This window comes from Rhineura floridana, chromosome 18, assembly GCF_030035675.1.
Source record: "Rhineura floridana isolate rRhiFlo1 chromosome 18, rRhiFlo1.hap2, whole genome shotgun sequence".
Lineage (NCBI taxonomy): Eukaryota > Metazoa > Chordata > Lepidosauria > Squamata > Rhineuridae > Rhineura > Rhineura floridana.
The window spans coordinates 13368652-13390801 of record NC_084497.1 but is presented as its reverse complement, the minus strand read 5'-3'; the positions used below and the strand labels follow the sequence as shown (position 1 = coordinate 13390801).

General features: G+C 45.0%; 1 protein-coding gene across 1 annotated transcript in view; it reads right to left on the bottom strand.

The window, feature by feature from the left end:
• Positions 1–22150, bottom strand: part of DNAJC11 (DnaJ heat shock protein family (Hsp40) member C11) — a 69510-nt gene that overhangs the window by 27415 nt on the left and 19945 nt on the right. Inside the window, exon 4 of the mRNA XM_061601491.1 lies at positions 12316–12417. Coding sequence (XP_061457475.1) covers positions 12316–12417 — 102 coding nt within the window. The remainder of the gene's footprint in view (positions 1–12315; positions 12418–22150) is intronic.

Below are 22150 nucleotides of genomic sequence, written 5' to 3'. Positions count from 1 at the left end.
ATCGCCCGCCCCCCTCCCCCGGTGTCGCACTATTGCCAAAATCATTGATATCGAATATCAGTTTAACAATCACCGGTACTCCCGAGCCGTGATAACCTTTTGGAACTGGGCGTCTGTACAACTCCTCTACAAAGAAAAAGACAAATTTCTCCACGCCAGAATTTTAATATCTAGATTATTCGAGAATCATAATCGATTCGACCTGTTCCACAACAACATGCATTTCTCTGAAAATAACATTTTGAGTAATTCGCCTATTCATCCAGACAACCCCCAGGCTACCCAAACCTCGGACTCGGCTCAAAATGTATGCTCTCCAATTCTCTCTATAATTTCAAATCAGTTCAACTTCCGGAAGAAAAAGACCTCCTAGACCCATTCTTATTACTACCTTTACAGTCTCAGGAAGAAATAACTTCCAGACTCACTCTCTTAAGAGACATGCTTGTTCATTCCATGCGGGACAATGCCAGGAAGCCTCTGGAGCGAGATTTGAAATCACTTTGCCCTTCAATGACAGCAGCACCTAGGAAATCGGAGTTTTCGACCAGCCAGCCTAAACGGCATACGGGGATTCCTCTTTGCGCTGAGGCCCCTACTATCCTAGGACCACTAACAACAAAGCCGATCAACACTGCGACAGGGTGCTCAAGGCCCCTAAAGGAATATCCACCGAACCATCCAACCAGACCTTTACTGTCTGAATCTGACTGGCTACAATCCAGATTCCTGGGCCCTACACCTTCATCGCCTGAGCACGCTGGACAACAAAAAAACAAAGCTTGTCACACACACCCCAGTGCAAACTGGTGCTGTCTACGTGGATTTGACTGGACAGCTCAATCAGATCATAGAACTAAGCTGAAAAGGCAATCCTTCAATCGGACCAACATCAGGCCACCTTTCCCCTCGCCCTCGGGACTATAGGAAATCCAGCACTACTCCCAAAGCCCAGCTCAACCTTTTCTCCTGGAATACTTGCTGATCGTTGTCCTGGGGTCACCGATACGGTGGTGAAATTTTGTGCAGATGCTATTGCTCGTAGAAGGGTTTTAGTCAAAGATTTTAAAACGTCCCACTAGTTTTTATTGACAACTAGTTTTAACGTCAGTTTTGTAAATTGAGGCTGTATTTTGTAAATATTTATTTTACAAGTGAATTGTTTTGTATTGCTCTTGCTGGTCTACAACCGAAATAAATTCTTCTTCTTCTTCTAATTAAAGGATCCTAAGCCCAGGAATTTGTTCTGGGTCCAGAACTGAATGGAGCTCACGCAAACATTACCTCCTGGTAACTGCCCCCCAACAGCTGGTATAGCACAGTGGGGAGGAGAGCCTGGCTGGGAGTCCAGAGTCTGTGAGTTCAAATCCCCACTCGTGTCTCCTGGGTGTCAAGGGCCAGCTAAAGATCACCTCACAGTGGGTGGGGTGCCACCTGTGCAGCTGTGGGCCAGCTGCAGAGTCCCAAGGAGCCCAGTTGCCCCCCAGCTGGCAGTTGCGGACAAGGAAGGGGCTGGCTTGTGCAGCTGTGGCAAGCTGAGCAGGCCCTAGCCAGCTGGGGAGGACTAGCCTCAGGGGGAGGCAATGTAAACCCCCTCTGAATACCGCTTATCATGAAAACCCTATTCATACGGTAGCCATAAGTTGGGATTGAATTAAAGGCAGTCCATTTCCATTCAACTGCCCCCCCACCATTCTTTATTTTCCTCTGTCATGTCTGCAATATAATTGGGGGCCAGAGGTAGGAGTTATTTTCTTATAACTAATGTTTGTGTTGATATCACCTTCCCCTCCTGCAGAAAACCACCACTTCAATGAGCTCAGGTGGCTGGATTCTAACCTCCTTCATCCGCCCCCCCCCACTCCTAGGACTAACAGGATACCCCCTGCAATAATTAACTATTCCCACCAATGCCCCACAGGACTCTGTGCTCTAGACAGAAATTCTAGCATGGCTAAATGACAATTTCACACAGGCATGCTTATTGCTTAATGACTGCAAAGTTAAGGGATGGCTGATGAGCGAATAGGCCATCACAGATCAAACACCTCTGCTGCATTACCTCCCACCATTTCAAGAGCACCAGTTTTGAAGGGAGTCTCTTCACACCATCAGCGGAGAGTCATCCACTGACAAAGGCGCCTGCCTCAATGAGCAGAACAAAGACAGAGGCTGCCATGCACGCAGGCACACACAATTAATTTCTACAGGACAGAGCCCGATGGAGCACAGCCAACAAGTAACACCAGAGAGGCGCCTCTGAGAAACTTAATTCAGGAGAAGCACATCTTTCTGCTAAACTAAATCCACCATTCATGGCAAAGGTGATATGAGAAAGGCAGGTCAAGGCATATTTTTCACACAGATATAGAACAAGGTCACTGTGCAATCTTCTGACGCTTTGAGGTGGCAGTTTAAGATGTGCTTTCAGAATGCCTGGGCCAGCTTTTCCACATACACCCTGCAATCTTGTTTTAGAATTCTCTCTTTCAGCAAATATTGCTCTGTCTGTCACAACTCCCCTTTCATTTGCACCAGTCTGAAAATGAGAATCTACAGTGTTATCCAAGACAGGTTCTGGTTTATCAGGAGGGGAGAGAAGAGAGCCTATGCTTATTATCTTCATCATCGTCATCAAAATGTATTACCTGCCCTTCACCAGAACGTCCCAGGGCGTGCCACAACAATATAAAATACAGTATTAACAACAGTTTAAAACAAATTACGTTCATAACTACAGTGTGCCCTAAATATATATCTCAAGCCACAAAAGGCCAGGTGAAGAGGTGCATCTTCAACATCCAACAGATCCAAGGGGGCTGCAAATGACACACAAATGAACACAGCTCTGCTCACAAAAGCATGGAGTGGAAATAAACAAGGCTGTAAAAGGTAGATTTTTGCCGGCTGAAGATGTTTGCAGCTCCACCAGCCACACAGACCGACACACTCGGGAAATGGGGAAATGGCTCAAGTGGTTGTGTGGAAGTAGTACAGGCTTTCAGAATCTCATGGGGATGTTCAGCAGAGGCTGCTCTGGGCCAAACAAAAACAAATGGAGGTCAAGTCTTACAACTTCATTCAAAGAAAAACAAGAAAAAGCACAGGGTGAGATAACAGACTCTGGATTCAGCTTCTTGAGAATCCCACCTTGCATTAAACAAAAATAAGAAACTCGACTATTTTTTGGTTACTGAGATAGGCTTGAAAACACACTGGCAATGTCTCCGAAGCTCTGTCTCTCTCTGTGTGTGTGGTGTGTGTGTGTGTACACATTAGGGTAGTGAGGGGTGTGTGACTGTGGCATCAAGATATCTCTTTGCCAGCTGAAACAGAACCACCACCCCACCCCAGTAAAAATAAAATATTACAAAAACTTATTGTTTCCCTCCCCTCTGCATGCTTCTCCAAGGCAGTCACCTCAGCCATCCCATGGCGGAGATGGGCCTCTTTGGCAGCCGGCTGCTTCCCACAGCCCAAGCAAACATCTCCGGGAAACCCCCAACTACAGCTGCCAAGACAACTAAACAGGGAAACGCAGCCACCTTTCCCTGAGAAAGCGTAGTATTTCTGGAGCTGACCAAGCCACAAACCACTGGACGTCCTCCAAGCCCTCTGCCGTCTCAGATGTTGACTGGGCTACTGCAAGGCAAAACAGATGTACTTTCTCCTATCCCGAAATTATCATTCTACTCACAGTGGGTCGCTGACATCCTCCAACCTTCCAGTGCAGTGTCTCAAAACAGAGAAGGAAAAGGCATCTACAAAACCCCCAAAACCAGACAACTTACAACCTGCCAAGCTGCTGGCACTGCTTATTACTCCCTATATCTGGTTAGAAATGCTTACTTATTTGGAGCTCATTTTATCGAACTAATAAACCATTGGAAATTTTAAAATAACTTGCGTTCTTGTATGAAACGATCACAGCTGCACTACCTAATTCTACAGGACACTGCCTGGAGAGACATTTCCATAGAATGCCAATAAGCAATTGCTGTAAACACCCAGATGGCTGATTTTTATCGCCGGATGCAGAGCCTTCAGCTCGCAATGCGGCTCTCCTCTTTATCGCTCAACAGCCACGGCAAAACGCAGCCTCGCTGAAAATGTCAAGCTTCTGAAGTCAAGAGGAAGGAGTGCAGAATGACAAGGGTCCACTTGCTCACTCATTCACCTACCCATCCTCTGAACGCCCAAGGCAAACTGCCCTCCCCCTAGCATCATGAGAGGGAAACTCTCAGATTCAGGGCTATTGCACATGTTCCAAAATGTCTAGGTTTTCATATGCTATGATCCCACAGTGCTGCACGTATGCATCAAAGTGACATCAGGAACAGTTAAAAGTACACAGAGCAGAAATCCCACCTGGAGAAGCTGGTCTGACATGCTCTATTGCCAGGCTACTGGACTACTGAGCTGAAAACTAAATGGGCCAAAGGGGTCTGAATGACCCTCTTGGTATTACACTGAACTCCTTGTTGCCATTCCAGGCACATGGGGTTACACCATGGAGATGCAGGGACACAACACCACCTCTGCCTTTATTCACAGAACATCAGGGCCAAGGACAGCTCTTCAATGTCAAACCTCAAATTCAGGCTGCGTGTCCTTCTATCCTTCTCCCCCAGCTCTATGTAATATCTCAAAGATGCTGTCGTATGAGGAGACAGGTGGAGGAGAGGCATCTGGCATCAGGAAAAGTGGAGCACACCAGCTACCAGAGACAGAACACCCACCACCAAGGTCAGGAAACTCTGGTACCCCTGCAAGCCAATTTTAATACGCAGGTTAGAAATGTGGAAAGAGAGCAGGAGATTTGGCCAAAGCAAGTGAGCCAGGACTTCTTTGCTGCTGCCTGCCTCCTTCGCCTTGTCCTCCCTCCCACAATGTCTTGACTTGCACTCGTCTCCCGGGGGGGGGGATTTTTCTCCAGAAGCCTATTTATTGGGGTGAACTGCCCCTCCTACTCCATGAGTAGTTAGCCTCCATTAAAAATTTGGTGCGGGACTATGCAGTTTTGGAGCATATGGAGGCAGGCATAAAGCTACAAGCAAAAATATGTATTTACAAGTCACATATATTTTAATGTGCTCGTTTGGATTACTGTAATGCGCTCTACGTGGGGCTACCCTTGAAAACGGTCCGGAAATTACAACTTATACAAAATGCGGCGGCTCGACTACTTACAAACTGTCGCCGCCGGGAGCATATTACTCCAGTGCTGTTCGATCAGGACTGGCTTCCAGTAGTTTTCCGGGCCCAATTCAAGGTGTTGGTATTAACCTTTAAATCCCTACACGATCTCGGCCCAGTTTATCTGATGGAGCGCCTCCAATGCCACCAATTATGCCGCCCCACAAGATCAGCCACACAGGGCCTTCTCTCAGTCCCGCCAACTAAAACAGCTGGGTTGGTGGGGACGAGAGAGAGGGCATTTTCAGTGGCGGCCCCCACTCTCTGGAACTCCCTCCCGTATGATCTTCAGCATGCCCTTCCCTGAATGTATTCCGCCAGGCCTTGAAGACCTGGCTTTTCAGACAGGCCTTTGGGACTTCCGGGGAGGGTTAATCTCTATGACAAATTGCCTATTACTCTGAACTGTCATTGTTTATAGTTTTATAGTTTTATCGTTGTATTGTATTATTATGATGTATTTTATTGTAACAGAGATGTACGTCGCCTAGAGTGGCCATTGGCCAGATAGGCGACACATAAATTAAATTATTATTATTATTATTATTATTATTATTATTGAAGAGTGTGGAATCTCTCACACAAAACCTGAAATTACTTTCCCCATCTCCTTATGAAACAGGAGGTAAATGTCAAGTGTGCTAAAATTAGGTAAGAGATTCTTTGGGGGTGGTCAGATGTGGTCCAGGGTCTTATCTCCAACACAGAAGTCACGTACACTTGGAAAAGACATTGTGGGCTGTATTCAATTAAGCTTTCACTCAGAGCAGACCCATGGAAATGGCTAATTGAGGTTCGTTACTTTCAATGGGTCTACTCTGAGTAAAAAGTAGCTGACTATGACCCTATGTGTTCTTATCTGTGTCTCATCTGTGAGGGTTCAAGAAAGAACCACAGTTGGGATCAACTGCTACAGAAATTGCAAGCCAGTGGCTGGATCCGACCCCCCCTCAAGCCTTCCAAAAACAACCAGCAAAAGCAAGACGTGCAGGAGGAATCCACCCAGTGTGGCAGTTTCGCAGCTGCCTTCCTTTCCATGATTCTCGTGCCTTAGCAGAGCCCGGTGGATTGCTCCCTTAACAGTTTTAATTTAATTTTCCAGCGATAACACTGTTGGAGTGAAGAGGAAAAGGCTGCCATAAAAGAAAAGAATTAAATTATATACTGTAAAACATTCTGCATCCCCAGGGACTGAGCGGGGAAGAAACAGTTGTTCAGAAGAAGGAGAGATGTCAATAGATAAACCTTTGTGTTCTTAGAACGAGTAGCCTTTCACTACCATCGCTGTGCTATGGACATAAGACAAAAAAATGTTTAAAGCCAGGCTTTGAGGAAGGGCTGGAAGCCACAATGAAGGCCAGCCTTCGCCACCCTGGCACCCTCTAGATCAGTAGCTCCCAAACTCCCCCCCCTTCACGGACCTCTTGAAAATTGCTAATCGTCTTAGCAGACCACTTAATGATTTTTCTGCCTGCTGTAGCAATTACAAGGCACTATGCTAGATGCTGTATGATTTATTGATTCTATTTTTATTGCTTCTTGCATTTCTTATGTTGTATTTTGTAGGACTACAATTTGCATCCCATAGAATTCAAATTGCAATATAATATGCAAATTGCAACAAAAGAAATGCAAGAAATGCAATAAAAATAGAATTAAAAATCAATAGGAATATTTAATATGGACATGCCACAGACCACTGGTGGTCCATGGACCACAATTTGGGAGCCCCCACTCTAGATGTTTTGGACTACAGCTCCCATCATCCCCAGCCAGTGTCATCATGGCTGATGGGAGTTGCAGTCCAAAATATCTGGAAGGCACCAGGCTGATGAAGGCTGCTGGAAGCTGTGCCCACATCAGCCAAACCATGGCTTGGTGCTAAGGGGATGAGCCTCACGCTCACACATACTCTACCCATGTGCACTGCAGTTAGCTGTGTCCTGGTTTGACCAAACCACAATTTTTTTACTACAACTTAACCAGCAAACAATGTTTTGAAACTGTCCTCCAAACCAGAATGCAAACCATGGGGTGAAGCTGGTTAGCAATCCTGCTTCGGAGTGTAAGCACAAACTATTGTTTGCTGATTCAGATGCAACGGCCAGCTATAGTATCATGCCAGAAAGCAATGGAAACTGAATGGCCATGGGGAGGAGGGCAGGGCAGGGGAGGGGAAGGACATGCACATGGGGTTTGACCCCAAAGCACCATGGTTTGGCTGAACTGAGCCACGGTTTCAGTTAAAAGTTCACTTGTGTTCTGATGCAAGTGCCAACCACAGGCAAGACAAGGGTACCCTGGACATCTCTATGCAGGGTGCAGGCTGAATTCTGTGTGACAGCAGAGCTTCTGCACCAGTTGCTCTCAGACTGAGCCTTAGGCAGCTCTTTCTGTACCTAGTTCCGCCTTCACTGAGAGGTGCCTCTTCATTTAGAAGGCCTCAGCCTTCTCCATCAGCCATTTACTCCAACGGAGCAGGGAGATCCCAGCTGCACTGGGGCTTCTGAGATGGAGTCCTCCAAGTCATAGGTGGGCAATGCAATGTCCTTGGGTTGAAGGGGTACCGGCCCCTTGGGCTCTCATTGCAACAGTGCTTCCAGGAGACTAAGTGCTTTTGGGGTTGGCCCCAAGGGCAATTCCCTCTCCCATTCTAAATCCCCAGCCTCATCTCCTGAAGTCTGACTTCAGGGTCATGACACCATGTTGAATAGCAGCAACAGCCTCAATGTTCTGAAAGATGGGCAGTATACAATTCTCATTCAGGGCAGAGCACATGAAGCAGGTGCCCATGCTCTTTGTGTTATTGTTGTTGTTGTTAGTGTGCACACATACACACACTCTCACTCTCTCTCATGGAAGACAGAGAAAGAGCTCTAGATTTGTCAGCTGACGGGCAACAAACGGGAACTTGCCATCCTGCAGACAGGGACTGCGTTCTGCTCCATGAGATGGGTGAGAACACACCAATGCTTTTGGTTCGGCTTTCTTTGGACCTGCGGCAGGTTGCAAACTTGGAATCGATTCTACTTAGAATGTTCTATCTTGCCAGCCAACAGCTAACTTATTATCCTTCTCCAAATGGGCAAAGCCCTCCTAGCAAAGGACCAGATGAAAGAGCCTAGTGGAATTGGCAGCTAGGAAGCCCAGCGCCTCCCCTGAATGTCCAGTGTAAAGGTCCTCACTAAGGTAGTGCCAAGCAGGCTCCTCCAGGAAGGGGCTTTCACAGACAGGGCACTACCACCAGGGAGAACGCCCTGCTCCTTGTGGCACCACCACGTCAGCAAAGCAGGCCTTGCCACGGAGAGCGCTACAGGGAAACCAGTCAGACCAGTGTTCAGGTGATACTTCCCACCCTCCCACAAAGCAAGGGCGTGAAGGCTTCTGCGCTTGCTGCTCCCTGAGCCCCCCTGCCTCTGCTTCTCCTGCCTCCAGCATGACACGAGCAGAGGCTGGCACGTTCTTTCTTTCTGGAGGCAACTTCCTATTGCAGCCTCTGGAATAGCACCTTGAAAACTCATTTCCACTTGTAATTGTGTAATGATTCAGACAAGGAGAAAAAAAGAGTAGCTACTCACTGTTAGTGCTGGACAACAAGGGTATTTTTAGATATGTTTTATTTCTGGAGCCAATAAGAAGGGGAAAAAACACATTCTCTCAGTCCTGGCTCTTTGAAGACAAGGAGGGGCCCTTGCGCTCTCTCCCCCCACACCCAGGACTCTGCACAAACCAATGCTGAGGCATGGCACCAGAGGAGCTTTCTGTTTAGTTGCAGTGTTAAAACCAGGCACTTGCAGAATGCATCTTGTAAATGAGGTCCCCTCAGGCTTGTACCCATTCTTCAAATCCCCAGAGATTGACAATATGGTAAGTGGAGTCCAGATTTCATCTACCTGAGGATCTCAGCTTTTACCATGAGAAAAGCAACTTGCAAAGACTGGCAAACAAGGGAACACTGCCTGCTAAAGTCTCACAAGTGAGTGAGTACAGGGACTAAATAGGGTCCCCAGGAACTCCAGGTGAGGCTCCTACACACAAACTAGAAGAAGCCAACATGCAAAATTAATTTGTATGATTTATGTGGGTCACAGAATTCAGAGTTTGGGGGCAACATCAACCAGATTATTCTTATCTATTTTTTTAACCAATCTTCAACACCCAAGGTACAGGGAGTGCAAACCCCCAGGTTATGTTGCACAGGCTAAGACCAGAGGGTCAGTGCCAGCACATGTCTGTTTTGTGTTTCAGAGGGCTAGGAAAAAAGGGACACACGTGGAGTACCAGCATAAATACACTTAAAATCCTTTGGGAAGGTCCCCCGCAGAAAAAAGGAAACCCCACTAGCAGCATGGTATCAACTACCTGCCCACTGCCTGAGTGCTCAGCCCAAGTCCAATGGTCCAACTAGCGGCTTCTTTCTAGGGCTCAGGCAGCAGAAATCTTTACCAGCCTTGCTCCCCGGGAGCCATTTAGCTCAAGGTAAATTAGCCTTTCCATGTGCAAAGCATGTGTCCCACCACTGAACCAGGAAGCCTTCCCACCCAAGGAGTGCTTGCTTTCTGAGCCTGTTTATAGAGAAGGAGGAGGGTTCACGTGACTGACAATAGTTACCACTGGAGGCAGGTGGGAACAGTGAGAAAAGAATGAGCATGTCCAGATCAGCCAAGAATGAAGAGAAGTTCTCACTAAATTGGGGGGGGGGGGATGCCTCAGCAAAGGTTCCATCTTCATCAGCCACCACAACCTTAGCAGCCTCAGGATTTCCAGATGTGACCTCCCTCCTGTCAATCTTGACATCTGATTCCGGAGGCGCAAAAGGAAAAAAGCTTGAGGTAGCCCTAGAATCAAGGCAGATGCACAGCCTGGGGGCTAAGATAAGGCACAAAATCTTCTCTTGGACAGAAAGAATGCAGCAGGTTTGGACTCATTTGGAAGTATCCAATAGGGGGAACAACCTGACACATCATTTTAGTGTGTGTGAAACGATGCGTGAGAAGTTCATAACAAATTCACCACACCACAACTGGAGTAAAGTAAGTAAAAGAGTGGAACACTTACGGCAATGATGGATATAAAATACCAGCTGTTTGGGAGGAGGGGAGCAGGTAATGAAAAAAGAAGCAAAGTCACATTTGAAAGGCATTTTTATTTGGGAAGCTTTTTGCTGCTGCGGATCTGCACTAGTGTTGTGTTATTTCAGCTGCAAGTTTATATCAGTATTACATTTGGTATTTTATGCAAGTGTTATCTTTTAAGATGTTGTACAATGCTCCGACTTGGAGATAGTAACAAATATGAATTTAAAAACAAATGCATTCCAGAGTTTGAGGGAACACTTTAAACAAAGAAGGGCTCCTGCTGGGAGGAAGGGCAGGATATAAATCAAATAATAAATAAATAAATAAGATACTACTGTGTTCCCCAAGCCAGGCCGAGTTACTCCCAAGAAAGTACCCAAAACATGTGGCAACCATTTGAAAAGCCAGGCAATTACTGTTCTGTAGCCCACTTTGATCCCGGAAGATTCAAATATCAATCTCAGACTAGGGGCTTGGAAGATACTTGCCATCAACTAAAACTTTAACCTTTGAGTGCTCCAAGACTCATTAGCGCAACTGGATGCTGTAACTCTCAATCTTCCAATCGCAAGCACAGCTGGGAGGCCACCTCAAGAACTCTAGGGCTGGAATAAGGCACACCAGGGTCTGAGGCTGGATCTAGCCCAGTGAGCTACTGCAGGCCACACGTGCTCAGGCCTTGGAGCCTGACCTTCTGCTCTTCCTTGGCCGGCACACAAGCTCTTTCTCATCTGCTGCATGTCACATTCCAACTCATGCCACGACTCGGGGACCCAGAATTCAAACGGCCATCGCCCTCTACCACTCCTGCCCCCGAAGGTCTCAACAGCTCCAGCCAGACCCTGAGGTACCACCCGCAGTCCTGGGGCGATGGGGATGCGAGCTCAGCTATTCACATATGCAAAGGTATCTTATATATTGAGACAAACCCTAACCCTACACCACCGCTGATTGGCAGCAGCTTTCCAGAGGTCTGGTCATTTTGGCTAGGCACCATCCAAGTCCTGGCAAAGCCAGTAAGCCAAGAGATCAGGGCACTGGCCCAAGGGATGGCAAATGCACCTTCCCAGCACGTTACCAGGGTGTGCATGGGGGGAGATGGGAGGAGGTAGACATGCAACTGCAAAGTAGCATGAGCTGCAGGGCAGCTGTTGAGTAAATACAGAAGCTTTAAAAACCAACCCTGCACGTATGCATGTCCACGGCATGCCTGAGAGAGGGCCTCTCTGTATTGTGGCTTTTGGTTGACATCCTGACAGCTTTAAAATACCTAAGCCTCAAATGTGAAAGTTCCTGGCTTGTTGCTTCTTGAGCTGGGAACAGCCTCATCAATGACTGCTGCTTGCCCGGAGAGCATTACGAAGTTCTTTCAGAAATGGGCACTCGCTGTGCCTCTGGAATGATTCCAAAGCTTTTGCACTTATTTTGCAATTCTAAGGTGTTGCTGGAAGATTCCTGTGACATGGCACAGCAGGGTAGTTCCTTCTGCTGCTACACCTTCCAGCTCAACTCGGAGGATGTCTCGGGCCGTGCTGTTGCTGCAGCAGGCGGTGGAGAAAGCTGATCCAAGAACTGGGAGGCGTTTCACTCGAAAGCTCTCCACAGTGGCGCTCCCTTCTATCCTTAGGCCTCATTTCCCAATCATTCCTGTCTGGGGCCTTTATGCTTCCAACTGTGCCACTCACTCTTCATACAGTCGGTCCCTCAACAGGGTGGTCATCTCCTCCATCTCCCAGCTTCAAACCCCGCTTGAAACCCACCTTTACTGCCACTTAACCTCTTAGTTTTTTCCCCCGCAACCATTTGTGCAATCGGCCACATTGCAGAGCCTTGTGCAAAACACCTCACCGAAGTCGCATTCACATCACTGCGGCCAAGCTTCCCAGGACCACTTGTGCCCTTCTGAAAGCCTCCTCTCACCTTTCATAAAGGAAGCATAACAACAGTGGCCGCATCATCAACTTAGTCACACGCATACACACACAAGCTCATGGCACCTACTATCTCACAGGCACGCCAAGCGGGCCCCTTGAGCTTTTACCTTGGGGTTAGTCCGTTGCTGAAGCCTCCTCTCCTCCCTCTCTCTCTGCAAACGTTCGAATTCCTCCCGGATCTCAGCAGGTGTCCTCCTCCTTTCCACCACCTGTGAGAGAAGGAAATCAAGCATTTAGAGGTTATCCAGCAGCAGGGCAGCCAGCAAACAAACAACTGCAGGGCATTTAATCAGGGATGCAACTGGAAACGCTCGAGGGCTTTTAATTCTCTGCACACAGACAGACTCGGAAGGGCTTTCGATTTTCTTTCTTCAAGTTGCAACGTTCTCTCCTCCTCTCTCTTTCTGTCATTTGCTCCTAAATCAAGCCACAGAGCTTTTATTGTTTACTTAAGAGTTACTGCTCCCCACTCAGTAAAAACAAACATACAATATGATTATAAAGGGACAGATGACTATGGCACAAAATATGATGTCTCCTTAACTGACATCTTACCATAATATGGCAAAACACTGAGCTCCATTCCTAAAAGAGATGACACCTCAGGGCCGGATGTCAGGCACCCAGATAAATGAACTCCAAGCAATCAGTTGGGGTTATGCAGATTCACGGGCATCCATCTTGCAACTAAGATTATGTGGCAGTAGATACACTGGGCTTCATCCCCACTTCAAAGTTTGGAAACAGGCACTTTCCTGATCATTCCTTGTGGTTTGCTTTAGAAAAACTGTCTCTTTTCTCTTCCAGTCCATGAATGGCGAAGGAGTCCCAGACTACAATGATGGCAGCAGACCTGTCCCTTCCAATGTGGGGGTGCAACTTAAAGGGTCAGGTTGCCTTGCTGGAGCTAAGCAGGTCTGGTCAGGTCAGTTCCTGGATGGGACATCATGGGACCCCAAACGTGCCACCTTGAGTTCTAGCGTGGAAGGAAGGTGAAATGGAGACGTAAGCAAATTAAGGACCAAGAGGGTACAAGGTCACTTTTACAGGCGCCTGGATTTTTGCACATGTGATGATAATCCTCAGAACTTCTAAAGAGGGAAGTGCTATTTCCTCAGTGGCAGAACACCTGTTTTGCATGTAGAAGGTCCCAGGTTGGATTTCCAGCAGCTCCTGGCACACCTGAGGTAAAAATCCTGCCTGAACCCCTGGAGAGCTGCTGCTAATCAGTGAGGATGGACAATACTATGGCCCCCGAACTATGGAATGCCCTCCTAGACGAGATACGCCCGGCGCCTTCTTTGTTATCTTTTCGACGCCAGGTAAAAACCTACCTTTTCGCCCAGGCTTTTTAAACATTTTAAATTTAATTTTAAACCTAATATGGATTTTAATTTATAAACTCAATGGCAATTCTATTTCGGATTTTTATCATGTTTAATGTTTTTGTAATTGTATTATATTTTTCACACTTGCTCATATTTTAATTGTGATTTTATTTGTTGTACACCGCCCTGAGAGCTTTCTGCTATAGGGCGGTCTAGAAATGTAATTAATTAATTAAATAAATAAATACTGAGCTAGACAGACAAATGGTCTGAGTCAATATGTACGAGGCAGTTTTCTAGGTTTAAAGTGCTTCACGTACATTTTCCTCAACATTTTTACAACTCCACAAGGGAGGTCAATGATATCTTCCCCGTATGGCAGATGTGGGGGGGGCTGAGGGCTGGTTGAGGCAGTGGGTGGGGAAGGGCTTGCCTAAAGGCACCAAGTGAGTTCCTGAGAAAGGTGAAGTTTGAAGCAGTAAGTTCAGGGATCAGCCTTAGTCATCACACAAAAACAGGTACCTGTAAGACTGCCTAGCTGTATCTTAGGCAGCTGCCCAAGCCACAACAGCCCCATTTAATGGGGAAAGGTTTGCCTTTTCTATGGAAGGTGCTGCACTCTAGGTATCAGAGAACTATCATTTCCCCTGGAACAGGGGAACATTTCTTTGGCTGCAGAGTCCTTTGCATGGTGAACTGCAGAGCCTCACAAGCTCTGAAAACAAGTTGCAGCAGAAACCTTAAAGACACGAGTTTGGGTAAGAAATCACACTCACTCCCACCCACCCAACACCAGACTCTAAAACTACTTGATGGAAACGCGGGGATTAATTCAGCAAAGTCTGGCAAGGCCAGAAGAGGTGAGATTTGTTGTGGAGAAACCGAACTGCTTAACCTCTGCAAACCTGAATTAATGACTTTAAATTACTTTATCTCTGACATTCCTTGTGGCAGGAGGAAGCAAAAATGGCTCCAAGGGTCTCCATTCGCTCAATTTCTAGTCATCAGATTATAAAGCAAGTTGCACATTCCCAGCACATCTGACAGGGCTAACTGTTAAGAACATCTGCTCCCTGGAGTCTCCCAATGAGGCCAGAAAGAGCTTGATCTGCCTTTCGTCTTCAACTTGGTATTTTTATTGGAGCTTTTTTATAGGCCTGCCATTTATTCTGATTTGTTGTATCTGGCCCTGTTCTCCAAAAGGGGCATTTCTCACCTGTCAGCAACCATGTGAGGCAAGTAAGCCTGTGAGAGAGATTTGCCAAGGACAACCAGGGAGCGCCACAAGCCAAGCAGAGGCACAAACTGGGTTTTCTGCACAAACCCAGTTCTACTTCCTCCATCCATCATCATCACCTACTGCCTCAATGGCTAGGCACAGATCCAAGCCTGTCCAGGGGCTCACAATCTAAACAGCAGCACGCTGGGCTAGATCATTAGTATGCTACTGAAATCGAGCGAGGAAAAAGAATGCAGTGAGTGATTAGGTATATAAGGGGTGAAACAATGTTTCATTTTTAAAAAGCCACTAATTACATTCATTTTAAAATATTTCTCACCTTCTCAGGTAAAAAAAAAAAGCTGACAGCAAATATTTGGTAGCTCCAGTGGGCCATTAAGAATTTTACCTAGCTGAGAATGTGATCCTATACGTGTCTACTCAAATGCCAGCCCAAATGAAATCAATGGGCCTTATTCCCAGGTTAGGCGTGTATAGGAAAGCAGATTGTGCCGCGCTAAGCCATGCTTTTGGGAGACTATTGTGAGCTAAACTGGCTGAGGCTGCTGGGAGTTGTAGTCCAAAATGTTTGCAGGTACCAGGTTGGGAAAGAATAGCCTAAAGACTTCTGAATATTTTCAGCTGGCCGATGCCATAATTCCAGCCCAGATACATGTCTGAATTACCCTAAAGGCTAATATACTAGGTGGATGCCTTGTCCTGAAAAATGTTTGTTCTGTTTTGCAGAACATACATATTTGGACATGCATCTTATTTCTTGGGTTAGGTGTAGCCTCTCTCTCTTAAAAAAAAAATCATTAATTTTGTAAAAGCCAAGGCTACAAACAATAAAATAACAGCGAAATGAGATAATCCCCAGAGTTACAACAAAAGCAAAAATAAATAAAATATAAAACAAAAGTCAGCATTTAGTCTGATTATTCGATCTCTCTTCACAAGTTCCATAGTGTGCAGCAACTAGTCAACAATTTGCTGTGTCAAATCTTTCAGCTATTAAGAATTCCACAACAACTCGTATATCTTGCTGGTATGTTTGGGTCCTCTGCTCCCTTATTTACATATTTAATAAAGTCAAACCAAACTGGATAAAAGATGTCTTTTTTTGATATCCCTCTGTGTAAATAAACGTTTTGCATTAGATTTTCTGACATTGCCAAAAAAGCCCAGACTTTGTCATACCAAATTTCCACCATGGCTTTATCCATGTACTTCCAAAAGTGTGTGATGGTCAGTCTAGCTGCCATTAGCAGGTAGCCAATTAGTTATTTGTTTTTACTATCCAAATTTTGACCATCCCAGATGTTCAAAACCACCAGAGTAGGAAGTGGTAATATGTCTTGCGGGTTGGATTTCTTCAAATACCTGACTACAGAAAATTGCTACTTTGGTGCAATTCCACCATCACTGGAAATATGTGCCCTTTTCTTGTCCACATCTCCAGTAATTCTGTGAAGATGACTGGAATACATAAGATGCCAGCAAAAGATGGTTTTAAGCATTATTTTCTTCACTTGCACGGAGTTCCACAGTTTTGCCCAAGCTGCATCGTCTGTCTCAGTGCCTAGAATCTGTTCCCAACATTGGCTAGGGGCCATCTTCAAGGAGATAAATAAAGGCATTGTGGAAGCATTGTTAAACCAGTCATCTGCTCAATCCAGGCAATAATGTTTAGAGAAGGTACTAGATGATTTCTCCACCAAATTAGCCAAAAATGTCTGTACCTGATAACTGTTTGACATTTAAGTCAATGCACTTGCCTCTCTGGTCTGAGGGCTTAGTATCCAAGACCTGTGGACCAAGGTAGTGTGATCAAAGAACAGGGGTTGTCTCAACCACATTCTGAATGTAGCCCTCCAAATGCCCCTTCCAAAAGCAGGGGAAGGGTCAGCCTCATCATCATCATATTTATTTGCGGTCAAAGACCCATATAACAAGATTAATTACAAAAGAGGAAGTAACGAATACATGATTAAAATAACAACAGATTAAGAAAAACTAAAGCTCTTCTGGGTTTACTAAAAAAAAAAAACCCATCAAACACAGTCTTCCAATAGCCAATCAGTTTACAAGGTTGATTCATATAGATTGGGCTGCATACATATTAATATATAGAGTTTATAACTATGTTAGACTCAGAGATGATAAAAATACATGATTAATATACAAGAGGTTAGGGTAAATTATTCGGATCCAAGCGACATTAGTTTCTGCTGCGCTACATATATAAACTTGGCTACCTGGATAGTAATTTGTTTGTCTGACCCGGAGAGTAAGCGAACGGTAGAGGCTACTGGAGACAAATGTGAGATTTTTGAAAGAATCTCCTTAAGATACTTAGAACGAATCTGAGAGTATAGGGAACAAGAAAGAAGTGTGTGCGAAGGGGTTTCGATATCCTTACCACACAGGCAAACACGTTGCTCATATGGAATCCCCTTATATCTTCCTTCTAGAACCGCAGAGTGTAATGTATTAAATCTTGCTTTGGAGAACATTACTTGAAACTTAGGAATTAAGAGCAGGTCTAAGTACTCACTAATTTTTCTGGGGACAAAGTTTAATTTCAAATGGAGTGGTGAACATCTTTTGGACACTTGAGACATTGCCGTTTGAAAATCTATATCTATAATTCGTGTTCGTATTTTCGCCAAGGCATCCTTTGGGGAGAGCGATATTAAGTATTCTTTTGCAAGGCCAATATGTAATAATTTCAATTCCAATTTTTGATTCCACTGAGATGGCCAGTTATCAGTCCATAGTAAAGAAATGAAACCCGAAGTAGTGACAGTAGAGATTTTTATCCAATAATTTACAGAAGCAAGCCAAGCCTGGGTTTCCAGAGATAAAAATCCACATTCTAGTCTTAGTGCCGCCGAAGGGGCACATCTAGGGACCCCTATCAGTCGACGTAAAAAGGAGGAGAGAATAGATTCAACTAGGTTAACTGAATGTTTCAAGGAATGTAATAATAATAATAATAATAATAATAATAAATTTAATTTTTGAGTCGCCTATCTGGCCGAAACCACTCTAGGCGACGTACAACATTAAATTCAACAATACATAATAATACAATACATAATAAAATACAGTGCAGTCAGCAATAACCATTTTAAAAAGCGGCAGTACAGGGCCATCAATAGACAATTTTAAAACAATATAAAGAAATTAGCCCACCCCGGGGACCCCAAAGGCCTGTCCAAAGAGCCATGTTTTCAAGGCTCAGCGAAATGTATCTAGGGAAGGGGCATGGCGAAGATCGAACGGGAGGGAGTTCCAGAGAGTGGGGGCCGCCACTGAGAATGCCCTCTCTCTAGTCCCCACCAACCTAGCTGTTTTCGTTGGTGGGACGGAGAGAAGGCCCTGTGTGGCTGATCTGGTCGGGTGGCTTAGTTGGTGGTACTGGAGGTGCTCCTTCAGGTAAACTGGGCCGAGACCGTATAGGGATTTAAAGGTTAAGACCAACACCTTGAATTGGGCCCGGAAAACAACTGGAAGCCAATGTAGATGAAATAACACCGGCGTGATGTGATCACGGCGGCAGCTGTTTGTAACTAGGCGTGCCGCCGCATTCTGCACCAGTTGTAGTTTCCGGACCATTTTCAAGGGTAACCCCACGTAGAGCGCATTGCAGTAGTCTAAACGAGAGGTAACCAGGGCACGTACCACCAGTGGGAGCTGATGAATAGGAAGGTAGGGTTTCAACCTCCGTATGAGGTGTAGTTGATACCAAGCTGCCCGGCTCACTGCCGAAATCTGAGCCTCCATGGACAGCTTGGAATCAAGAACAACCCCGAGGCTGCGGACCTGATCCTTCAGGGGCAATTTTACCCCATTAAGATTCAGGTCAGCAACACCCAACCTTCCCGTCACCCACAAGTAGCACCTCGGTCTTATCAGGATTGAGCTTCAGCCTGTTTCTTCCCATCCACCCACTCACGGATTCCAGGCACTTGGACAAGGTCTCTACAGCCAACTCCGGTGAAGATTTAAAGGAGAGATAGAGCTGCGTGTCATCAGCATATTGGTGACATCACAGCCCAAAACCCCTGATGATAGCTCCCAGCGGTTTTACATAGATGTTAAATAGCATGGGAGAGAGGATAGAACCCTGTGGTACTCCACAAGTGAGGGGCCAAGGGTCTGAAACCTCATCTCCCAATGCTACCTGTTGATGCCTGTCAGAGAGAAAGGAACGGAACCACTGTAAAACAGTGCCTCCTATTCCTAATCCCTCCAGGCGATCTAACAGGATACCGTGGTCGACGGTATCAAAAGCCGCTGAGAGATCCAGGAGGACAAGAAAGGTGGATTCTCCCCTGTCTAGTGCCCTCCTCATATCATCTACCAGAGCGACCAAGGCTGTTTCTGTACCATGCCCAGTCCTGAAACCCGATTGGTATGGATCTAAATAATCCGTTTCATCCAAGTGTGCTGACAACTGGTTAGCCACCACTCGCTCAATGATCTTGGAGCTCCGTATAATAATTGAGGGATAATTTTGTGTTTAAATATATGTATAATCGCCGGGACAAATTGTCCCCCTTTGTAATAGAAGAATCTGATCAAATTATTCAAGGATGATGTTATTCGTCTAATCATTGTTTTAATATGGAATGCCCAGTTCAATGAATAATGGAAATTTAGGCCTAGATAGTTATAATGAGTAACTTGTTCTATAGAGTGTCCTTTCACTCTCCAAGTAGGGGAGCTTATTCTCTTGGAGAAGACCATGATCTTGGTTTTGTCAAAATTAATACTTAAATGATTTTCTGTACAATAGGACATGAATGCCCTTATTGTATGTTTTAGTCCCACCTTCGATAATGAGAGAATTACAGCATCATCGGCGTAAAGTAATAAGGGGCATCTCTCATCTGCTATCTTAGGTGTATGAAAATCATGGGAAAGACATCTTTCATTTAAATCATTTAAGAAAAGATTAAAAAGTAACGGAGCAAGTATGCAACCCTGCCTCACCCCTGAAGTTGTGGGGATAGAGTTTGTCAACCCGCCCTCTTTGCCACAACGTATACGTAAGGTAGTCTGTTGATGCAGTTGATATATTAAGAACAGGAGTCTCTTATCTATTGTGGATTTAGATAGCTTTGACCATAAGATATCTCAAGGGATTGAGTCAAATGCCGCCTTTAAATCGATAAAGGCGACATATAGGCCATTTCCCTTCTGTTTACTGTACTTGTGTGCCAGGTGTTGTAAGATCAGACAGTGATCCAAAGTTGATGCACCTTTTCTAAATCCTGCCTGTTCTTTACCTAGAATATTTTGCTCCTCCATCCATTTCTGTAATTTTTCTTTCAGATAGGTTGCATATAGTTTAGCTATTACAGAAAGGAGACTAATTGGACGATAGTTAGATGGATCTTCTCTGTCCCCCTTTTTAAAAATAGGGATAACGATTGCTTCATGCCAGGAAATCGGAAATCTACCCGTGTCATTAAGTCTGGTAAAAAACTTTGCAAGTAAAGGTGCTTACCAATCTGAGAAGTTTTTTTGAAGTTCCGGGGGGATGTTATCAGGCCCAGGTGCTTTACCTGTTTTTAGACCAGCGATTAAAGATTTAATTTCAGCCATGGTCACCGGCAACCATGTCGTAAGTGAATGAGGGCTTGGGGGTGAATATAAGCCAATATCAGAGTGAGTGTCCTTATTATATAATGTCCTGAAATGACCTTCCCAAACATATGGGGGGATGTTGCAAAACACAGGACGCGAGGGATTAAAGGCTTTTGTAATTATTGACCAAAACTTTCTTGAGTTTTTAGTCCTCGACGCTTTGATAAGATTTTTCCATTCCTCTTTCTTGGCTAGATCTTTCTTAAATGCTAAAGTTGTTTTATACTTTTGTTTTATTTGATAATACTTTGGCGGGAGGTGGAGTAATTGTTGTTGACGATAGTATAAATAAACTTGCAATAATTGTCGTTTAAGCATAAAGCATTCATTATCAAACCATTTGGGGCCTCTGTTCTTGTGAGCGTTAAAACCTACATGTATAGAACGCATCTTGTTTTCTAATTGGTCGATTATCATCATATATAGGTTAAGAAGTTCTCCGGGAAGCTCTGAGTTCATTAGAAGCGTCCTAGTATCCATAAGATTGGGAGAGAATAAAAAGGTTTCTATCTCTTTGGCTAAAGGAACTGTCCAAGTATAGAGTTGTGTTGTCCTAATGTTACATTATATTTAGCAGTCAGACAAGGTCTCTCAGAGATGCAGCAGGAAAGACAGACAGGAAGATGATCACTATTTAGGTTAGTACCGATATTAAATTTTCTTATCAAAGGGAGCAGAGCATTCGATACAAGCGCATAATCGATTACACTGCTTCCTTTCAGGGATATGAACGTAAATTCAGCACATTCATCTAGGTGTTCAAGGGTCAGCCAATCTCGTAGAGCTAAGCAGCTCTGTGACATCAAAGGCAGGCATCCAATCCCTTCATTCTACCAATACATATCTGCATGATTATAAATACTCCAGCTAGGGAGCAAAGGAATACTCTACAGCAAAGGAAGGCTAAAAGGGAGGGAAAGGAGGAAGCAGAAGCCTGAAGCAAGATGAGACAGAAGAGGGCCAAGATAAGGAGGGGCAGAAGAAGGAACCAAGGAAAAGGAAGGCAAAGCAATGCCAGATATGTGCAGGCAAGAAGCTCAGGGCTATGTCTGTAGATATCTCTCACCAGTTCATGAGCCCCACACTAATTTATGAGTAGTAATTTATTTATAACCTCCTGCTCCAAGATTGATAGACATCCAAAACATAGCTGGAAACGGAAACAAATGAAAGTTTTTTCTCCTCCTCTTCCTCCCCAGCATTGCCTTCAGCCATTTCCCATTGAATTTTCATTTCCTCATGCACCACATTTGGTCCCACTTAATTTCCCCCATTATATTAACTGACTGGCATGTGATCTCTCAGCATGGCCTACTGGGGCAGCTGCTTCACACAGACAAGAGGAGCCTTGCACAATAGATGGTAAATCACTGTCACATATATGGACATGTCCTCCTAGCCAAGATCCATCACTCATCCTACATGAGAAGAGGTTCTCTGTGCCAATGGAGAACCCTACCTGTGCAGTAAAAACGACCACTTAGGTCTTCCTTGTCAACAGAGTAGGAAATAGCTCCAGCTGTCACATCATCACCACTTATGCTGCTTTTCCAGAATATATGCGTATGTACATATATATATATACACGTAACTGTGATTAACAAAACGTTTCGGCTTCCACCTTCATCAGCTGCTAACATACAAATCTCCTGCCTGTCCTAGTGCTCTGTTTTGTTAATCACAATTACATGCATATATTTTTAGGTGATTAATGGAATCCTTATAGGGATCCAGAGG